Genomic DNA, 19,967 nt, shown 5'->3' with positions numbered 1-19,967 from the left:
ATCGGGGCACGTGCCGATAGAAGGACCTGGCCGGTCCCTCCCGCATGAAGATTCCCTGAGAAGGTGTCTCCCTTGCGGGGTGCGCTAGAGAATATTGGGCCTACCTTGTGCCTGGTTCGATACTACACGAAGTTCTTAAGATCTTCTGGAGGCGACCACTCGAAGAGCTCCCTCCACCTGGCTAGTCTGTTCTTCAGCGCCATTGAGGACAGCGAGTCACACGCCGAACATGATTGCCAACCGTGGTCTGAGCCAAGGCAACGTAGGCAGAGGGCATGGGGGTCTGAAGTTGGGAAGAGCACGTTGCAGGATGGACACCTGCTGAACCCTGTGGAAGTTGACATGCGCCGGGGAGGAGCGTGACCCCCGAGGACCGAGTACCTGAATGATAGAGAAGACAAAAAAAAAAAGACAAAGGGAAGAAGTATCTGTGCGTGGAATTACATGGCCGAAGACAAACCAAGGAGCGCTGGTGAATTCGTCCCGTCGACGCAGAAAAGGGGACTGAGGTGTGGCGCCGGAGGGTGGAGTCAGGGCAGTGCATGCTCCCTGGGCCGCACCCCCGCTATCCTCTAAATTTAAAGGGGAGGAAGGTTTTTCTGGCGAAAAAGGTTCCATCTCCCGTCCCTTGGAAGGGACGCCCATACAGTATGGAGGAAAGGGGACGGGACATAAGAGTACTAGCACGGAACTCATACTGCACAACTATTCATGGTAGGGAAGCTCAGGCTGTTTTACTGGGCAACTTAATCTTCAGTCCCTCATCCATGTGGCATCCTGACACAGCATTCACCTAGTCTGGATTGGATATCAGGTACGAAACTTCAGCCTTCTAAAGTACTTGACAGAGCCGATCAGAACATTCTTAAGAGGGTGCTAATGAATAGTTAGGCTAACATGGAAGACTTAGGTCAGACAGAAGTGTTTAGATTTTAAAAAGTTCCAATGTGTCCATGCAACCTAAATAAAAACAGAAAGGGTAAAAGTGGGCAAGGAATTCTGCTAGAAGGCCTGGAGGTTGATGTAAGTGGCAAATCGAACAGACCATGAGGTCAGTAGAGAAGAGCCTTAATGCCAATGTGGATGTGTGCAAGGGGGTTGGTATTGTTTTTACAGGCTTGTATATATGTTTAAAGAATGTGGGTACTTTCTAGCTGGTACATTGAGGATGTGGTATGTGTACACCTTGGATAACCTCCAGTAAATGCAACTTTTTATTATAACAAACATGTTGGTTTCAGCTTCACACTGTTCACCTGTAGAATTGTTTGTCCACTGTCTTTCTGTTCCTTCTGTGAGGCGGGGAGTGGGGGGCGGGAGAAATCAGGTTTGAAGCATGCAGCACTGGTCCCATTCAGGGGAAGCAGTCTGGCAAGGGATAGCTTTGGAGGCCTTGCCCCTTAAGCCTCTGTGTCTGGTGCCGATCATGGAGCAGTGCAGCATGAAAAAATGTAGAGCACATCATTCTATTTACCATTTTTCTAGCAGGCTCCGCATAAGAAGAATTCAGGTAAGAAGCCAGGTAGACAGAGCCCCAGAACTGTAAGGGAGCTCAGAAGTGGGACCAATATCCCTGCATAAAGGGGTCATTGTGGAGCTGAAGGAGTTTGAGTGCTTGCATGAATACAGTTGGGGGAAGTTTACTGCTTTTGGCATTCCAACCATTGCTCGTTCCTTGGCAGTGCTAAAGCTGGGGCAAATCTTTCTAGTATAGCCGATTACTTCTAGTGGCAATTCCATTGCTTCTGGGTTCAAAGATTGCAGAATTCCATCTGCTGACAAATGATTTCTATGATTGCAATGTTTTCTGTATGCAAATATTCTCTATGCTGTGAGATTTTTGGGAGAAGAACGACAGACCGGGATAAAGTTTCAACATAACTGTTATTTTGAGTTGGCAGTTCATCATGTGAGTTTTATTGGTTTGCCGTAAGAAATTGGATGCCTTTGAAGAATTGTCTGTAATAACATACTGGAAAGATGGACTCAATCTCATAACATGCAACAGGTATTAAATGTCAATCAGTGTGGGGGCTCTACTCAATGACCGTACAACAGTGGTTCATTAATGGATGTGCTCAGTAGCTGGACTCTGTACAGGCACGCAAAAGATAGTCAATGTTGGCTTTTCTCAGCTCATGTATTGGAGTCCATTCCCAACATGCAACCGTTTCATAGTGAATTGTCCTCAAGTTGCTATACTAGTTTGGCCTCCCCATCAGTCTCTAGTGGTTTCCCTGTGAGGGTGGAGCATTGCAGCCAGTTATCTCTGTCATTATTTTTGCTTGGTGATTCACACATTGTGTAATGTACACACTTTGATCAGAGTCCAAGAAGAAAGGGAACAAATAAGAGCACATTATTTATTGTCAAGGAACTGATTAACTGCAGAGACCACGGACAATTTAATACTTGGAAGAACATATTTAAAAAGCAAAACACGTGTGGAGAACGTGTGGAGAAATGTTTCTATATGTAAACCAATAAGTCTTCCCCAGTAAAAAAAATAAGAATTCCCTTTAAACAAAGGCAGTACAGTTGTTCGATCTGAGAGCAATGCACAATACAGGAACCAATGGCTGGGCTAGGTGAATATAATGTGGTGGGAGTACAGTGAAGCTGGGAGGGAGGTCGGTAATGGCAAGGATGGGGGGGGGGGGGGGAGGTTCCACTTATGATTTCAATCTTTTTTTTCCAATCAAAAAGCAGCCTGATGTATACAACTAGGATCACTTCATTTCTAAATTGTGTAAAGGATAGAACAGTAAAGCCATGCAGACTGTATAAACGAATGACAATAAAACAAAAGTCCTTTAAATGGTGCCCAAAACGCGTTCTGTTAATACACCAGTGTTTATTAGTTAAAACCATTTTCATTGCTGCCATCAGGCATGCTGACTGTTTACAAAGAATGACAAGGTGATACAAATCAACAATACAACCAAAATGGCTTCAAAGTTTGTCCAAAAAACAAAAAAAGAACACACAAGTATGTGTAGCTTTTAAAACCAAATTTAAGGTATGCTTTGAGAAATCTGCTCTTTACTGTGTAAGTGGTGGTAGCACTAGCTAAAGGAAAAACACAAACAACTTAAAGCTCGAAGTTCCTTGACAAAGTCGTCAGAATACACACGTATGATCACCTAACCCAGGAATCTACTACTGCACAGTCTCCATTGAAGCAATTACGCTACTCTTCAAACGTTAATTTCTTTGATATATTCATTTTTTCTAGGAGCTGAAATAATTGTGTGTTTCTCCTTTCCAACGTTGCTACCTGTAGGAACAGAAAAAAATGTAAACCCGTCAATACATAGTGTTGAAGGTAACTAGAAAAATAACAGTTCAGGATATATATATTCTGAAAAAAACATAAAATATTTACACACATCTAAAAAGACAATGTCACTTGCATTAAGAGTTACAAAGTGTCATTGTGGTCATTTGCTTTAGCCAGACAAAAAAATCCATAGCCAACCAACAGAAAAATAGATTAAGAACACTAACATTTAAAAACTAAAAATGATCAAACCTTGTCAGGTTTCAGGGGTTGGGAAGGAGTTATGGCAGCGGAATGAGTGGGACAAAACAGTTCACTATCTGGGTCCCATGCACTCTTCTGGTGACACTTCTACACCTTAAAGGGCAGAGCAACCAATAGAACAACCATTGTGCAATATGCCCCAATTTTGCTGGTGGAGTGTGTGAGAAACCAAAGGGTGTCTCAGCTGCTAGTCCCCGGAAATCTCTCCATCAGGTGGCCAGGGCATGGCCATGGCCTTTGGATCCAGACCCTGGGGGTGGACCAGTGCGGGAAGATCAGCTGGGTCAGGGGTCTTCGGGGAGTGGGGATGAGGCAGCCTATGGTTAGACGCTGTATTACTCCCTTTCCCATACCCATGATCCCTCCTATTTCATAGGATTCTCTGATTTTCCGGCTCCCCACCCCTTCCACACAAACACTGGGCAAAGGAAAAGGGTGACAGAGCAACAATGCTAACTCACACACATCACATTGGACATATCCTGCTAATTGGGTCAGGCAAAGTCTGGCACTGGACTCTAATGCATACATCTGATACCAATTAGCTCTCCTCACATGGATAAAAGCCAGAACATAGAGACACACTCTGAGCAAGACGGAACACGAGTAAGAGCAGAACTTCTGGGGCGAAGGCAAACCTACTGGAGCAGAGCAATGGACTGAGGGACGAGAGCCATGGGTGGCGAACCCTGCGAGTTCCCTGCAGGAGGTTGTTTCCTCCAAAAGGCCACGAAAGATACATGGAGAAGGCTAAATACCGAACAAAAAGGCTGCATTGTGTTTCAAGGATGCCAACAACCCTCCCGGGTGAGCGGCAGAGTTGGAGAGGCGAGGCCAAGCCTGTGGCAAACCTTGATGTGTAAACGTGAAGACAGTAAAGACAAGAAAGAAACGGACACAACCTGTGAGTTGGTAAGCAACATGAGAGACCAGTGTGTGCTAAAGAAAGATTGAAGTGGCAACATTATATTGCACAATTGAAGGCTGCACACATGTGGAGACGCGAAGAAAGGCAGACCTGCGAATGAATCTTGAAGTAATGATAGCTGTAAACTCAGCGATACTGAGTATTTTGTATTGATTACATTTTTATATAGCGCTTTACGCCAAAGCGCTTTACAAGAGGACAAGAAATACAAGCATTACATAACATTTAATCAAGAACCAGAAAACAGTATAAGGAACAATTTACATTAGTGAAGTGGTTGAGCATGAGTGGAGAAGGACCACAGTGAGAGAAGCAGTATGAGGTGTGGAAAGGGGAAGAGACAGAAATGAGGGAGGAGGTGAAAAGGTGTTAGGGGGGTGTGTGGAAGAGATAGGATTTTAGAGTGGTCCAGTGAAAGGAAGTAGCCCACTCGAAAGTCTCTGTGATAGGTGAAAAGTTTGTAACTGTAAAAGCGATGTGATTGAAATTAACCCAGCGAGAAGGGAAAAGAAATAAGCTGAATGTGAAACTTTGGTGCATAATACAGTGAACTACCCAGACCAGGAAGCACTGGGGGAAATAAGGAACAAGTTACTTACCTGTAACTGTTGTTCTCCAGCATGGGTCTGGAATGGATTCACATGCTCATTCCCCCGTCGTCAGGCCGGGAATCCTCGGTATAGAAAAAAATCAGTATCAGTTTCGTTTCTGATCTGTCTTTCTCAGTAGTAACCAATCACTGGTCTCTGGGTCATACTGTCCCCAGCCAATGACTGCCCTCTCCCTAAGCCCCGCCCATGGCAGCCATCCTCAGATTTGGTAGCACGTGAAGTGGCAGTATGACCAAGTGAAGAGCCGCAGAGGGGTAGGCGGGAGGGTTTGCATGTGAATCCATGCCAGACCCATGCTGGAGAACAAGAGTTACAGGTAAGTAACTTGTTCCTTCTCCAGCATGGGGTCTGGCATGGATTCACATGCTCATGAATATAAGAATACATAGCAGTATACACATGCACAACCACGGGAGGTGGCAAAAGGCTCAATATCAAGCAATACAACAACTCAACATTAAGCAACTCTTGCCTCCTCACCAGGCTCACCTAGGCGAACAGGTTGCGCAGCACTGCCTGGCCGACTCTGGACTCCTCCATCGAATCCCGGTCGACGCAGTACTATCTCGTGAAGGTGTGCGTCGACCTCCACGTAGCAGCCCTGCAGATGTGGAGCAGGGACACACCAGAAAGGAACGCCGTAGTAGCAGCGATCGCTCTGGTCGAATGGGCCCTCGGACAGCCTGGCAACGGTCGGTTTGCCAACCGGTGACAGTGCATGATGCAGCTGGAGAGCCATCTGGAAATGGAAGTCTTCGAGAGAGCCTTCCCTTGATTCACAGGTCCACAGTTCACAAACAGCTGTGATGTCTTCCAAAAATTCTTTGTGCGGTCCACGTAGAACTTCAGCGCTCTAGCTACATCCAGCGAGTGCAGAGTCCTCTCAGCCGGCGACGAAGGCGACGGGAAGAAAACTGGCAACACCAAGGGCTCGGCGAGGTGGAAGTCCGACGGCACCTTGGGCATGAAAGAGGGGTGCGTCCTCAGCACCACCCTCGTGTCGTGAAAAGTCAAGTATGGAGGCTTGCAAGACAGGGCCTGGATCTCTCCCACTCGTCGTGGAGAGGTGATGGCCACGAGGAATGCTGTCTTCCACGACAGAAACTTCAACGGCACTGAATGCATAGGCTCGAATGGGGCCCCTATGAGCCTAGTCAGCACCACATTGAGCTCCCAAGCCGGGGCAGGGGCCTTCACCGGCGGGAATGATCGGAACAGTCCTTTCATAAATTCCTTCACCAGTCGATGAGACCACAAGGACGCCCGTCCTGTAGTTCTGGTGTAACGTGAGACGGCAGCCAGATGTACCTTGATGGAAGCGTGAGATAGGCCAGCCTTGGCCAAAGACAATAGGTACGGCAATACTTGAGGGGCCGTAATCCGCAGAGGGTTAATCTTCTGTGCACGGCACCAGACAGAGAACCTCTTCCATTTGTGTCCGTAGCACTTGAAAGTTGAGGATGCCCTGGCCTTCGCAAGAACCTCTCTGCAGTCGGCTGGGATGTCGTATCCTCCAAACTCAAGTGCTGCAGGAGCCAGGCCTGCAAGTTCAGCGACTCTGGTTCGTGATGAAGAATGGCACCTCCTTCTCTGGAGAGAAGATCCGCGTCCATCGGCAGCTTGACTGGTGTGGACGCTGACAAGTCCAGAAGGTCCGGGAACCAGATCTGTCTCGGCCACGCCGGTTCGACGAGGATCATTCTGCACCGGGACCTCGAGCTGGTTGACGAGCTGGAGTAGCAACGGCGGGAACGCATAAAGGAACAGGCCGTCCCAGGGGAACGAGAAAGCATCGCCCATGCTCCTCGGTTGGGAAAACCTGCTGGCGAACCTCCGGCACTTGGAGTTCGCCGCCGTCGCGAAGAGATCGATCTGGGGTTCGCCCCATCGTCGGAAGAGTCGGTCCACTTGATCCTGGGGCAGTTCCCACTCGTGGCACGACCGCAGCTCTCTGCTGAGTGAGTCGGCGATGGTGTTTTTTATCCCTGCCAGATGAAAGGGTACCAGAAACATACCTTGGGCGACGGCCCAATGCCACAGATCTTGGGCTTCCTTGGATAGGGCAGGGGATCTGGTTCCGCCCTGCTTCCGAATGTAAAACATTGTGGTGGTGTTGTCGGTGAAGATCCTCACCACCTTGCCCTTGAGGGACGGAAGGAAGGACCTGAGGGCCCAGAACACTGCACGGAGCTCCAAGATGTTGATGTGGAGAGTCTTCTCCTCCGGGAGCCAAAGGCCTCTCGCATGGAGACACCCGGTTGTGCGCTCCCCAACCTTCCAGGGAGGCATCCGTCGTCACCGTCACCTGGTGGGCCGGGGCTAGGAAACCTGTTCCCGCCGTCAGATGAGAGCGGACACCCCACCATCGTATCGCCTGACGGAACGCTTCGTCTAGCGGGATCCTGTCCTCGAAGCTGCCCGTCGTCTGGATCCAGTGGGCGTCGAGGAATTCTTGCAAGGGCCGCATCCGAAGTCTGCAGTGGCGCACCAGATAAATGCAGGAGGACATCATTCCGAGGAGGGACTTGATAGACCTCACTCTGGCCACGTCCGTGGCCAGCAGACGTTGCACCTTTCCCAGGATGGTCCTTATCCTTTCCTCCGACGGTGAGGCCCGCCGCGCCACTGTGTCGAGCTGTGCTCCCAGAAACAGGGCGACTTGCGACGGGACCAGGTGGGATTTTGGAAAGTTGATGGAGAACCCCAGGTCCGTGAGCAGCTGGACGGTCTTCGCAGTGTGTTCCACGGCGAGCTCCCTTATCCTTGCCCGTATGAGCAAGTCGTCCAGGTAGGGGTAGACGTGGATCCCCTGCAGGCGCAGCCGCGCCGCCACCGGTGCTAGGCACTTGGTGAACACCCTGGGCGCTGATTTTAATCCCAACGGGAGGGCCTTGAACTGGTAGTGCCGCCCTTTGACCACGAACCTGAGGAACTTTCGGCGTCTCTTTAGAATAGGGATGTGGAAGTATGCATCCTCCAAGTCCAACGACGACAGGAAATCGCCCTCCTCCAGCTGTCCCAGCACGTGCTGGAGGGAGACCATCCGGAACTTCTGTGCCTTGAGTAAACTCTGGAGCCGCGAAGCCTCTTTGGAACGAGCTCGATGGCACCTTTCCTGAGCATCGCCCTTACTTCCAACAGCAGTTGAGGGACGTGATTTTCCTTCCTGGCCACGGGAGGAATGCGGGGGCACTTCTTCTGGAACTCGAGGGCGTGCCCCAGGGCCAGGGCGTTCAGCACCCAACGGTCGGTGGAGATGGACTCCCACACGCCCACGAACTTCGTCAGCCGGCCTCCCACCGGGGTGCTTCGGCGGGGGCTCGACCCGACGGTCGGTTCAATCTTGCTTGGAGGCCGCTTTGCCTCCTTGACCACCTTGGCGACGACGGCGGGATCCACCTGACTTGCCGCGTCCCCTGTAGGCCTCCTGCGATGAAGATCTTGCTGCTTGACGGTACGTAGAGGAGCTGCTGCCGGCTCCCTTGGAGGCAACCTGTCTTCCTCCGGAGCTCCGAAAGGACGGCCGTCGCTGTTGGAGCACACCCAGTGCACGGGCCGTCTCCGTGTCCGTCTTGATCGCCTCAAGGGACTCATCAACCGCCTTGCCAAAGAGGTTGTTCCCATCGAAGGGCATGTCCAAAACCTTGGTCTGTATGTCCTGGCGGAAATCCGTCGCCTTGAGCCATCCTCGTCCTCTCAGGCAAACGCTGTTGCCCAACTGACGGAAACCGTTGTCGGCGATGCCTGTAGCCACTGTAATGGCGTGGTCCGAGGCAATCTCACCTTCCTGTAAGATTTCCAGGGCCTCAGCCCTCTTGGTGTCCGGAAGGAAGTCCAACAGAGGGGAGATCTTGAACCACAACTCCCTGTCGTAGCGGGCTATGATGGCCAGGGCGTTGGCCGCCTTGATGGTCATCGCTGCAGATGAGATGACCCGTTGTCCCATCGCATCCAGCTTCCTACCCTCGCCGTCCGGCGGGGAGGTTGAAGTCGAGGCCGATGCCCCCCCGCTTTCTTCTTGGCCGCAGCGGAAACGACCGAATCCGGGGTAGGTTGCGCCCTAAGCCACAAGGGGGCAGCGTCGGGGACCCGGTACTTCTTCTCGTACCGGTCCCTCTTCGCAGGAGCCGTGGCAGGGTTCTTGAGAAGGGCGAGCCCCTCATCCTAGATGTCATCAAGAAGCGGTACGGCGAGGACTGTCTTCCTTTTAGCCTCGCGCCGTTGGTAAAGGAACCCTTCCTTCTTTTCTTCGGGGCAGAGCTGGAAGAGCTCGGATGCCCTGGAAATCATAGCATGGAAGGATCCAATCTCGTCGGGCGGGGACGCCGGGCAGGGGGCGACGGGGGACACGTCCTGTCGTCGCCTCCGTCATCATCCGTACCCGTCGTAGTCGTGTCCATGCCTGTATCATCCCCGTGGGTAGTGGACCGGGGGGAAGGCAGAGAAGGCCGCAGAGGCGGGAGAGGAGGCCTAGGATGCGTCCTCCTCTTCTTAAGTGGTGTGCTCTCCGAAGGTCCTGGCTCCGGTTCCCTCGTCGGGTCTGGCTCAGGTACCTCCGTCGGGGGAAGGGGCAACCTAGTCCTTATCTTCGAGCATAAGGACTGGATGGCTGACAAAATGGCCGCTGAGGTGTCCTGCGGCGCCGGAAAAGACGGGAGCGAGGGCTCTTGAGGAGCCTCGTCTGCGACACAGTCGCCCTTGTCGTCGCCCTCGTCGGGATCCCCCCGATGGGCTGGGCCTCCTCCACGACTTGGATGGGCCACCAACCCCTCCCCCACCCTTTCCAACGAGGACTTCGTGGGGGTCTTCTCGATGGGCCTGAAAGACGACTCCCTCCGCCGTGGCAGGGAGACTCTGGTACCTGAGGGCGCCTCCACTGGTGTAGCCTCCACAGGCTGAGCCAGGGCCGCGGCGACCTCCTCAATCGAGGTCTTAGCAGGGTGAATTAAGGCCAACGTCACCTTCTGTACGCCTGGGGCCTTCACCTTGGGGGGAGGGTCCGAGCCTTGCTCCCCCTCTGCCGGAATCTTCGAGATCGACCAGGGCCTCTCGAGAAGCTTCGCCGGGTTCTCGGACTTCCTCTTACCCGAGCCAGAGCGTTGGCTCGTGGTTGATGGCGCCGGGGAGGATGCGCCCTGCCTGGCAGCCAAGGAACCTGACCGTTCGCCGCTCCCGGGGGCCCGCGGACTCGCGGTGCTTAGCCTTGTGTTGGGCCCCCGTCGCCGGGGCACCCTCACAGGACTTAGAAGACCGCTCAGACTTCTTTTTCTTCTTCTCGCATGGCAGGCTCTTACCTTCCAGCCAGTTGGCGAGACGGAGGTGGCGATCCTTCATGGTCCGCTCCGACATGTTCCCACAAAACGCGCAATCCTTTTCCTTGTGCGTCTTGTCCTCATGGAGACAGTAGAGGCATAACGAATGCTCGTCCTCCTTGAAAACGTTCTGAAGCTGGCATCCAGGGCAGGTCCTGAACAGCTTCCCGGGCGTCGAGCTCCCTTTCTCCTGGGCCATGTCCGGGGTAGGCCTCGGAACTTCTGGAATCCTCCAAAAGCGTAACTCGACGTAATCTTCAGCCTTGGGGGGCGTAGAAACTCCGAAACGGATCCCTGTTGATCGGATGTAGAAACGGTGGAGCTTGAGGCTCTATTTAACTGAAAAAATGAGAAAATCTCCTGAAAAAAGCGCGAAAACGCAGCAAAAGCTCGAGAGCTACAGCACGAGGACTCCCAAAACTTGAACGTGCGGTAAAAATCTGAGATTGGCTGCCAGGGGCGGGGCTTAGGGAGAGGGCAGTCATTGGCTGGGGGCAGTATGACCCAGAGACCAGTGATTGGTTACTACTGAGAAAGACAGATCAGAAACGAAACTGATACTGATTTTTTTCTATACCGAGCTTTCCCGGCCTGACGACGGGGAATATTCATGAGCATGTGAATCCATGCCAGACCCCATGCTGGAGAATATGAAGAACCCCTTCAGTATTGTCTTCCTCTGTTCGAAGACAAAGTGGATGGGTCCTGCCAGCAGCTCCCCTGAACGAGCAAAAAGGAGAAAGGTTTTGCAAGGATGTCAGGGATCTGACTGTGTCTGTGTTGGTGGGATTGAGAGCTTCATCAATGTTCGGGCTAAAAACCTCATCTCCCACAAATGGCATGTCCAACACTCTGTGGTGGACGTCGGAGTGGAAGTATGTGTATTTGAGCCATGCTTTCCTCCTTAGGACTGCTCTGTTCACCACTTGTTTGAAGCCTGTTTCCGCACGGTCCACCGCCATGTTGATGCCCAAGTAAGAGGCTTCCTCCCCCTCTTTGAGGATTGCTTTTGCTTCCATCCATTTCTTCTTTGGAAGATGTTCTAAGATCGGTTCCAATTTGTGCCACATCTCTCTATCATACCTGCCGAGAATAGCCAGGGAGTTGGCACCTATTCACTGTTGTGTTGGCTGCCTTCACTGTTGTGGCACCTATTGCCAGTACCTTTTCCTCCAAATGCATCTTGTTTATGCACCTCATTATCTGGAGAAACTGTGCATTTCTGTGGTCAGATTTAGCCTTTAGGCCCGCGACTGCTGAGGCTACAGACTTGGCGACAGCTGAGCAGTTAGGCACTTCGGTGCGTTTTCCGATGGGTTGTACTTCTTGTTGAGCCGCACTTTAACTCCTGGAGTAGTGAATGGGTGCATAATTGTGTTAAGTCCTTCTTGCAAGACATGGTCAAGGATATGTATTGATACGACCGCCTTCCTCCTCTTATCTCAAGAGTATATGAGCAGTAGCAGAGATAATTACTGTGGCTCAAGCAAACACTGACTCAAGGTTTCAGGTAAAAAAATATAAGTACATTTATTTTTAAACCATTTGTTATTAACACAGCACTTCTATTAAACTTTAAAACCACACGTTAAATACACAACTGACCAATTCACTTTGTACGGTATAAATCAAGGTAAGTACCCTGTGTTTGAGAGAACCAGTGTTACGAAACAATACTTGTTACCGTGAATACGATTGCGATCACTTTTTGACAGTTCGGTGTACTAAATAAACGCGTATCCGCGGCAAGAAATGCTACCGGGGCAAAAACACACTCAGCACCTGAGCTACCCAGAGAGAGTTGGGGGCAAAAATTATAGGCAATATGTTAGGTAGGCAAACAGAATCGAAGAACACTCAGACAGAAATACAAGAGTCCGGAGCCAGTGTCAAGTCGAACCGGGTTCCTGTGTCGAGGATCACACGTCGGATAGTTTGCGATGTTACTTTAGATATTGTCAAATGTTCGGAAGCAAAAGTTATAAGAAGGAGGGAAAAATAAGGGCAAGCCCTATGAGCGAGAAATAGGGATTTCACCCAAAATTCCTCAAGCAGGACACAGTACCTTTTCAAAGAAGAAGCTGGTGCCACGGCAGTTGTTCCTGGTAGTTTCCTGCAGACCCACAATTCCTGGCTTAGGCACGAAGAAGGACGATGAAGGGTGTCTACACCACACAGGGATAAGGCCGGCAGCAGCAACAATGAATAAAAGGTGCGCTCCTTAAAAACAGGCGAGGCTCTACAGGTAGCTAGCCGGATCACTACAGCAGTGTGCATCGATTTCGACCACAAAGGCGACCTCTGGCTGAAGAAGATGAGCTGGTTATCCCCACCAGGCTCAAGGAAAGAAGACTCCGGACTGGATCTCCTCTTAGTCGTTGAAGGGTAGATAGCTCAGGACTGCAGCAGGGCTTCATCGGTACGGGATAGTTCCAGCAGTTGACCTCTCCTCCGCTTCTCTTCGGTTCCTTGTAGTTCCAGTGGCAACTCCCTGACTTCCAGCCCAAGAGACCTGCCTTTTATGCGAAAAACCCCCATTCACACAGCCTGGCTGTCAATCACACAGCAGGGGGGTTGTCCAGCCCGGACAACCACATCAGCCAATCATGAAAAAGTGTGACTTGGGTTTCCTAGGATACCCTGTGCAGGGGGTGACTACACCCCTCCCTCACATTCAGCTCACCTAGACACCCAGGCGCCTTGAGGAGGGCTTCTAGGTAGAAGCCCGCCAAAAGACAGTGAACAAAGAAGGCAAACCTGGTTTCCTGCGCAAAGTAAAACACAAGAAGGACTTGAACAAAAAGAAATGGAGAATAAACCGCACTGGAGCCAAAAGAAAAAGTATTTGGTCAAGCGGGTTTAAGTTTGAGGCTAACAATAGCCTACAATATTACCACAGTTATATAAGATAACCACGGTAGAAAATTAGGGTAGATACCACTGCCACGACCCATGTCTAAATGTAAAAAGAGCAAAACAATGCTCTAGGAGGTACAGATAAAAAGAGTTAAGAGTTAACCTTGCCAGCACTCCATGTAAAATGTTGTGTACTGGATCTGTGGTTAAATGTGACTAAGTAAAGTTAATGGTAACTTTACCCTTTTCTGGGGGACGGTAGTCACCTCAGAAATGGAGTCGGGGGGAGTCTGAATGACAACCCTGTGCCACTGCACAGAAGGTGCTGTGTGACAGAAAAGATGGGGGCTACTGAAGTGGTGTACTCCAGAGCCCACCATCACAAAAACAGGTCACAACACATAGCAAAATACCAGTAAGAGTGGTGAAAAGCTCACACTCTTACCAAGTGGAAAGAAATAACTCCAGTGATCCAGCAAAGCTGCTGAGGGACTCACTAGGTAAGGGAAATTAGCCATGAAATGAGAATTCTCCCTAACAGCTAGTGCGCCTTGCCGGCATTGATGGAGGACTAGCACGCCTTGGTGGCACTGACAGAGGGCTAATGCGCCTTGCCAGGATGGATGGTTCAGTAGCACTTTCCTGATCTGAGCAGCAGCCTTCCTGCAAGTCAGGGGCTCATCGTCAGAGCTTGAGTGGATCGCCATGACATGACTGCGGCAAAGGGACCCTTTATCTTCCTGCCTCCATTGGGAAAGAGGAAACGACTGGGGCTTTCACAGACTGGGTAGTTGTGGTTGAGGCGGTTGTAGCCGTGGCCGGAGCAGTTGCATTAGTGGGCCCAGGGAGGCAGTCTAACCCTCTATGACGATTTCACATTGACTTTGCCGTGGTCGTCGACAGGACAGTCGACGGGATCGTCAACGGGGTCACAGCAATGGGCGTCGACTGGGTCCTGGCCGTCGTAGCCATGGAAGACGGTGGTCTTGCAGACATGGGCCTTGGTTTGTGAGGTGCTGACTCTGTCGCCGCTGGCGAAGTCGTGGACGTCAAGGACCTCCGAGTGCCTTCATTGCAGGAATGTTTCCTTGGTCCATCCTTCGATGAAGGGTCATGCTTAGAAGAGAGAGACTGTCTCACCGGAGGTAAACCACCCACTGGCAAGCTTGCTGGGGAAGGTGAATGTTAGGCAGAATTATATGCAGTACCCTTAGGGAGCACTACACACAATTAAGACTACAAGTGACAGTACATTTTCACCTTTGGTACAAGCCTGTACTACACAGTTATAGTGGTAGTGGTAGCGGAGCAGCCAGGCCTATCTCAAGAGTAAGTGAGCAGTACAAATAGTTACACAAAGGACAGCAATCACTATGATTCAGGCAAACACTGACACTGACTGAAGGTTTCTAAGTAAAAGAATATATATTTATTTACTCAACAGTTGTATAACATTTCACTATTCTAAGCAAGTTTAAGAATCACAATCAAATACACCACACCACTTCCCTTCCCTTAAATTCCAGACAAGTTAAGCTCACAAAATGAAGTGGGAGCAAAATGGCACTCCAGCCATTTAAAAGGGAGGGAAAGACAAAGTTATTAGAAATTAGGCAACATCAACAGGTAAGTACTCTGGGCAATTTGAACAAGAGAAACTACAGTGAGGAGATCAGCTAGAAAAGGCTTAGGGCCCAAGTCAATGGGTCAAAAGTCTTTTGCTCAAGATCACACAGTTCAGGGTAGTTTGCGTTAAAGTTCGTGGCACAGATTCCGGACGAGGTTGGTTGGTAGAAAAGTTAGTTAGAAGAGAAGAGAAGGACAAGCCCTCGGATTGGAGAAAGATTTCAAACACTTTCACAGCGGTTGAACGAAACGGACAACCGGATTTTCAAAGTACCTTAAAACGGAGAGGGAGCTGTAGCTGAGGCGGACGTTCCTGGTGGGTCCTGAAGGCTCAAGGTTCCCGAATCGACTGTCGGACTAATCAGAAGTAGGAAGACTGGAGGGTCCTGCGCCACCGAGGGAAGAAGCCAGCAGCAGAGCAAAACAACGAATAAAAGGTGCGCTCCTTAAAACCCAAGCAGGGTCCGACCTTCCTGGCTATCCGGCCCACTGTAGCTCTGTACAGCGAATTCGACCAGAGGAGGGGTCCTGGCTTGAAGTTTGGGCAAACTGGTTGGTCCCACCAGCTCAAGGGAAGAAGTTTCCTGGAGGATCTTCTCCGTCGTCGGATTCAGTCGTGGTAGGGGTCCTCTTCTTCCAGTTCCTCGTTGGTTCTTTTCAGTCCCAGAGACTTGCTTTTTATGCAGTTTCCCCCATTTATACAGCCTGGCTGTCAATCACACAGCAGGGTGGCTGGCCTGGCAAGGGCAGTCCCCTTAGCCAATCAGACAAGAGTGCGACTGGGGTTACCAAGGGAACCCATGGCAGGGGTCCGAAGATCCCTCCCTCACATCCTGCCTACCTAGACTATCAGGCGCCTTAAGGAGGGCTTCTGTGCAGAAGCCCGATAAAAAACAGCGAACAAAGGAGTCATCGCGCAGAGTAAAACACGAGAAAGACCAACAAAAAGAAATGGTGAATAAACCCAGCCAAAACTAAAATAAAATGTATTTGGTCAAGAGGGTTTATGTTCGAGGCTAATATAATAGCCTGGAACAATACCACGTTTATATAATAGAATTGCAGTAGGAAAGTTAGGGTAGATACTGCCACCAGCCAAGTCTTAATGTTAAGGGAGCAACACAAGGCTCCAAGAGGTACAGACAAAAAGGCGTAAGAGTTAACCCTTTCCAATACTCCATGTAAGATGGGGTGTACTGGGTCTGTGGTTTAAAGTGACTATGTAAAGTTAATGGCAACTTTACGTGTTTCTGGGGGACAGTAGTCAGCCCCAGAAAAATGGAGTCAATGGGAAGTCTCAAAGACAACCCAATGTCACTGCACTGAAGGTGATGTGTAACACACACAAAAAGTGGTGCACATGGAGTAGGTGAGGCTCCAGTGCCCAAGATCACACAAACAGTCAAAATACACACAGCAAAACACATTTAGGAGTGGGAAAAAAGATTCACACTCTTACCAGGTGAAAAAATTAATCCTAGAAATCCAGCAAAGCTGCTGGGGGACTCTTTAGGGAAGGGAAATTAGCCATTTATGAGAATTCTCCCGAACAGTGAAGGAGAGCAAACATATTCCGAACTGGGACCCGAGTCAGCGGCAGCCCGTGTCACATATGCAGCGTGCCGCTTCGTCTTTCTGTGGACATCCTGTGGAGGAACATCCTTGGCGGAAAACAACCTGTTCCCCGAGAGAGAGCATTTCAAAGGTCGTCCGGACCTGGAGGGGGCTTGTGAACACCCAGAGGGTGCGCCTGGAGCCCTTTCTTCCTTCAGCCATGCCACCAAGTCCTGCTTTGTCTTGGCAGGGATACCTCGGCAGATGTCGCATCGGTCCTATTCACGATCAGGATGCACACAGTCGTGTGCCGGTCTTCCACATGGCAAGGCATGAAGTAGGACTCAACAAGGGCTTCTGAACTTGAAAATCGAAGATCCGACGATGTAGCGGTCGATCTTATCTGGCAACGGAGCCCCGTTGCCGGCAATGACCAACAGTCAATGAACAAGAGTGTTTCGGACAAAAATAAAACAATTTATCCATACAAAAATCACAAATAGGAAAAAATAGCTTGAAGAGCAACTCGAGAGGACTCCCTGCACCGAAACATGCAGTTAAGATCTGAAGATGGCCACCGGGGGTGGGGTTTAGGGAGATGGTCTCCAGTGATTGGTTAATGGGAGAAAGGCAGTTTTCAAGCTTTTAAAGCAAGACTGCTTTCTTTTTTACAGAGGATCCCCGGCCTGACAGGGAATATTCATGAGCATGTGAATCCATCCTTTCCCCACCACCGTAGGTAGTGATGAGGTGTCCGTTAATGTGTGTTCTCGCTCCGTGGACCGCTCCATCGACAAGACAGTTTTATGGCGTGTTGACGGGCCAGCTGCCTGGTGTCTGGTAGGCCACCTGTACTTGTGCTTGTATTTCGTCGACGGGCCTACCTTAGGTGTCTTCGCCTGCTCTGGTACCGTCGACTACGATGAAGTGTGCTTATGTCCTTATGATGTATCAACAGGCATCGTTGACAAGTGTTTATGCCCCTTTGGTGTGATCAAATTTGTCGACGACGAGGAGCCTGTGTTTATGGTCATAGATGGCAATGCTGGAGGGGCCTTGTGGCTGGCTTTCGCTTGTTCCAGCGGCTTCCACCCCAACGAGGTGGGCGATGTCTTCAATGAGGCCGCTTTGCCCTCCACCACTGACATTGCTCTACGCATGTACTTCTGTTTCTCCTTCGACTTGCCGGCTGCTGCCGATGACTTCCGCCCTGATGACAACCGTCCGTCTCCAGGTGACAGCCTTTCTGTCCCCTTGAAGCTTCGCTTTTCGCCCAACGTCGACAGCTCATAGCCGTGGGCGACCCGGTTGTTAGGAAAGATTTCATAAGGAACAAGTTACTCTCCTGTAACTGTTGTTCTCCAGCATGGGTCTGGCATGGATTCACAGGCTCATGAATATTCCCCGTCGTCAGGCTGGGAATCCTCGGTAAAGAAAAAATCAGTATCAGTTTCGTTTCTGATCTGTCTTTCGTAGTAGTAACCAATCACTGATCTCTGCGTCATACTGACCACAGCCAATGACTGCCATCTCCCTAAGCCCCGCCTCTGGCAGCCATCTTCAGATTTGGTAGCACGTGAAGTGGCAGTATGACCAAGTGAAGAGCCGCAGAGGGGTAGGCGGGAGGGTTCGCATGTGAATCCATGCCAGACCCATGCTGGAGAACAACAGTTACAGGAGAGTAACTTGTTCCTTCTCCAGCATGGGGTCTGGCATGGATTCACATGCTCATGAATATAAGAATACATAGCAGTACACACATGCACAACCACGGGAGGTGGCAACAGGCTCAACATTAAGCAATACAACAACTCAACATTAAGCGTCTCTTACCTCCTCACCAGGATCACCTTAAGCGAACAGGTTGCGCAGCACTGCTTGGCCGACCCTGGACTCCTCCCTGGAATCCCGATCGACGCAGTAGAATCTCGTGAAGGTGTGCGTCGCCCTCCACGTAGCAGCCCTGCAGATGTCCAGCAGGGGAACACCAGATAGGAACGCCGTAGTAGCAGCGATCGCTCTGGTCGAATGGGCTCTCGGACGGCCTGGCAGCGTTCGGTTAGCCAACCGGTGGCAGTGCATGATGCAGCCGGAGAGCCATCTGGAAATAGAAGACTTCGAGAGAGCCTTCCCTTGATTCACAGGTCCAAAGTTCACAAACAGCTGTGATGTCCTCCGAAAACTCTTCGTGCGGTCCACGTAGAACTTCAGCGCTCTAGCCACATCCAGCGAGTGCAAAGTCCTCTCGGTCGACGACGAAGGAGACGGGAAGAAAACAGGTAACACCAGGGGCTCGTTAAGATGGAAGTCCGACGGCACCTTGGGCATAAAGGAGGGGTGCGTCCTAAGCACCACCCTCGAGGTATGGAAAGTCAAGTACGGTGCTTTGCAGGATAGGGCCTGGATCTCTCCCACTCGTCGTGCGGAGGTAATGGCCACCAGGAATGCAGTCTTCCACGACACAAACTTCATCGGTGCGGAGTGCATCGGCTCGAATGGGGGCCCCATGAGCCTAGTCAGCACCACGTTAAGTTCCCACGCCGGGGCCTTCACCGGCGGGAACGACCGGAACAGTCCTTTCATAAACTCTTTCACCAGTCGATGGGACCACAGGGACGTCCGTCCTGTGGTTCTGGTATATCTGGAGATCGCCGCCAGATGAATCTTAATGGAGGCATGGGCTAGTTCAGCCTTTGCCAGCGATAGCAGGTACGGCAGCACCTGAGGGGCCGTAATCTGTAGGGGGTTGATCTTCTGTGCTCGGCACCAGATAGAGAACCTCCTTCCACTTGTGACCGTAGCATTTGAGAGTCGAGGGCGCCCTGGCCTTTGCAAGAACCTCTCTGCAGTCGGCCGGTATATTGTACCCTCCAAACTCTAACGCTGCAGGAGCCAAGCCTGCAGGTTCAGCGACGCCGGGTCGTGGTGGAAGATGGCGCCTCCTTCTCTGAAGAGGAGATCCATGTCCGCCGACAGCTTGATGGATGGGGACGTTGACAAGTCCAGAAGGTCCGGGAACCAGATCTGCCTCGGCCACGCCAGTGCGACGCGGATCATCCTGCACCGGGACCTCTTGAGCTGGTTGATGAGTCGGGACGGAGGGAACGCATACAGGTATAGGCCGTCCCAGGGGAACGAGAACGCATCGCCTATGCTTCTCGGCTGGGGAAACCTGCTGGCGAACCTCTGGCACTTCGAGTTCGCCGCTGTTGCGAACAGGTCGATTTGGGGTTTGCCCCATCGTCGGAAGAGTTGATCCACCTGATCCTGGCGCAGCTCCCACTCGTGACACGCGCGCAGCTCCCTGCTGAGCGAGTCGGCGATGGTGTTTCTTTCTCCTGCCAGGTGGAAGGGAACCAGGAACATCCCCTGGGCGACCGCCCAGTGCCACAGATCCTGTGCCTCCTTGGATAGGGCTGGGGATCTGGTGCCTCCCTGCTTCCGTATGTAAAACATTGTCGTGGTGTTGTCTGTGAAGATCTGCACCACCTTGCCCTTGAGCGACAGGAGGAACGATTTGAGAGCCCAGACCACGG

The 19,967-nt window shown here is 51.1% G+C and overlaps 1 protein-coding gene across 1 annotated transcript in view; it reads right to left on the bottom strand.

The window, feature by feature from the left end:
* Positions 1 to 2,842: 2,842 nt before the first annotated feature.
* TDRD1 (tudor domain containing 1) overlaps positions 2,843 to 19,967 on the bottom strand; it is a 2,044,642-nt gene continuing 2,027,517 nt past the window's right edge. Inside the window, exon 25 of the mRNA XM_069611868.1 lies at positions 2,843 to 3,277. Within this exon, the coding sequence (XP_069467969.1) occupies positions 3,191 to 3,277 (87 nt within the window). The 3' untranslated portion in view covers positions 2,843 to 3,190. The remainder of the gene's footprint in view (positions 3,278 to 19,967) is intronic.

Source organism: Ambystoma mexicanum, chromosome 8, assembly GCF_040938575.1.
Source record: "Ambystoma mexicanum isolate Mex_15411 chromosome 8, UKY_AmexF1_1, whole genome shotgun sequence".
Taxonomy (NCBI): domain Eukaryota; kingdom Metazoa; phylum Chordata; class Amphibia; order Caudata; family Ambystomatidae; genus Ambystoma; species Ambystoma mexicanum.
The sequence above is the reverse complement of the archived record's forward strand: the minus strand, read 5'-3'. Positions and strand labels throughout refer to the sequence as shown.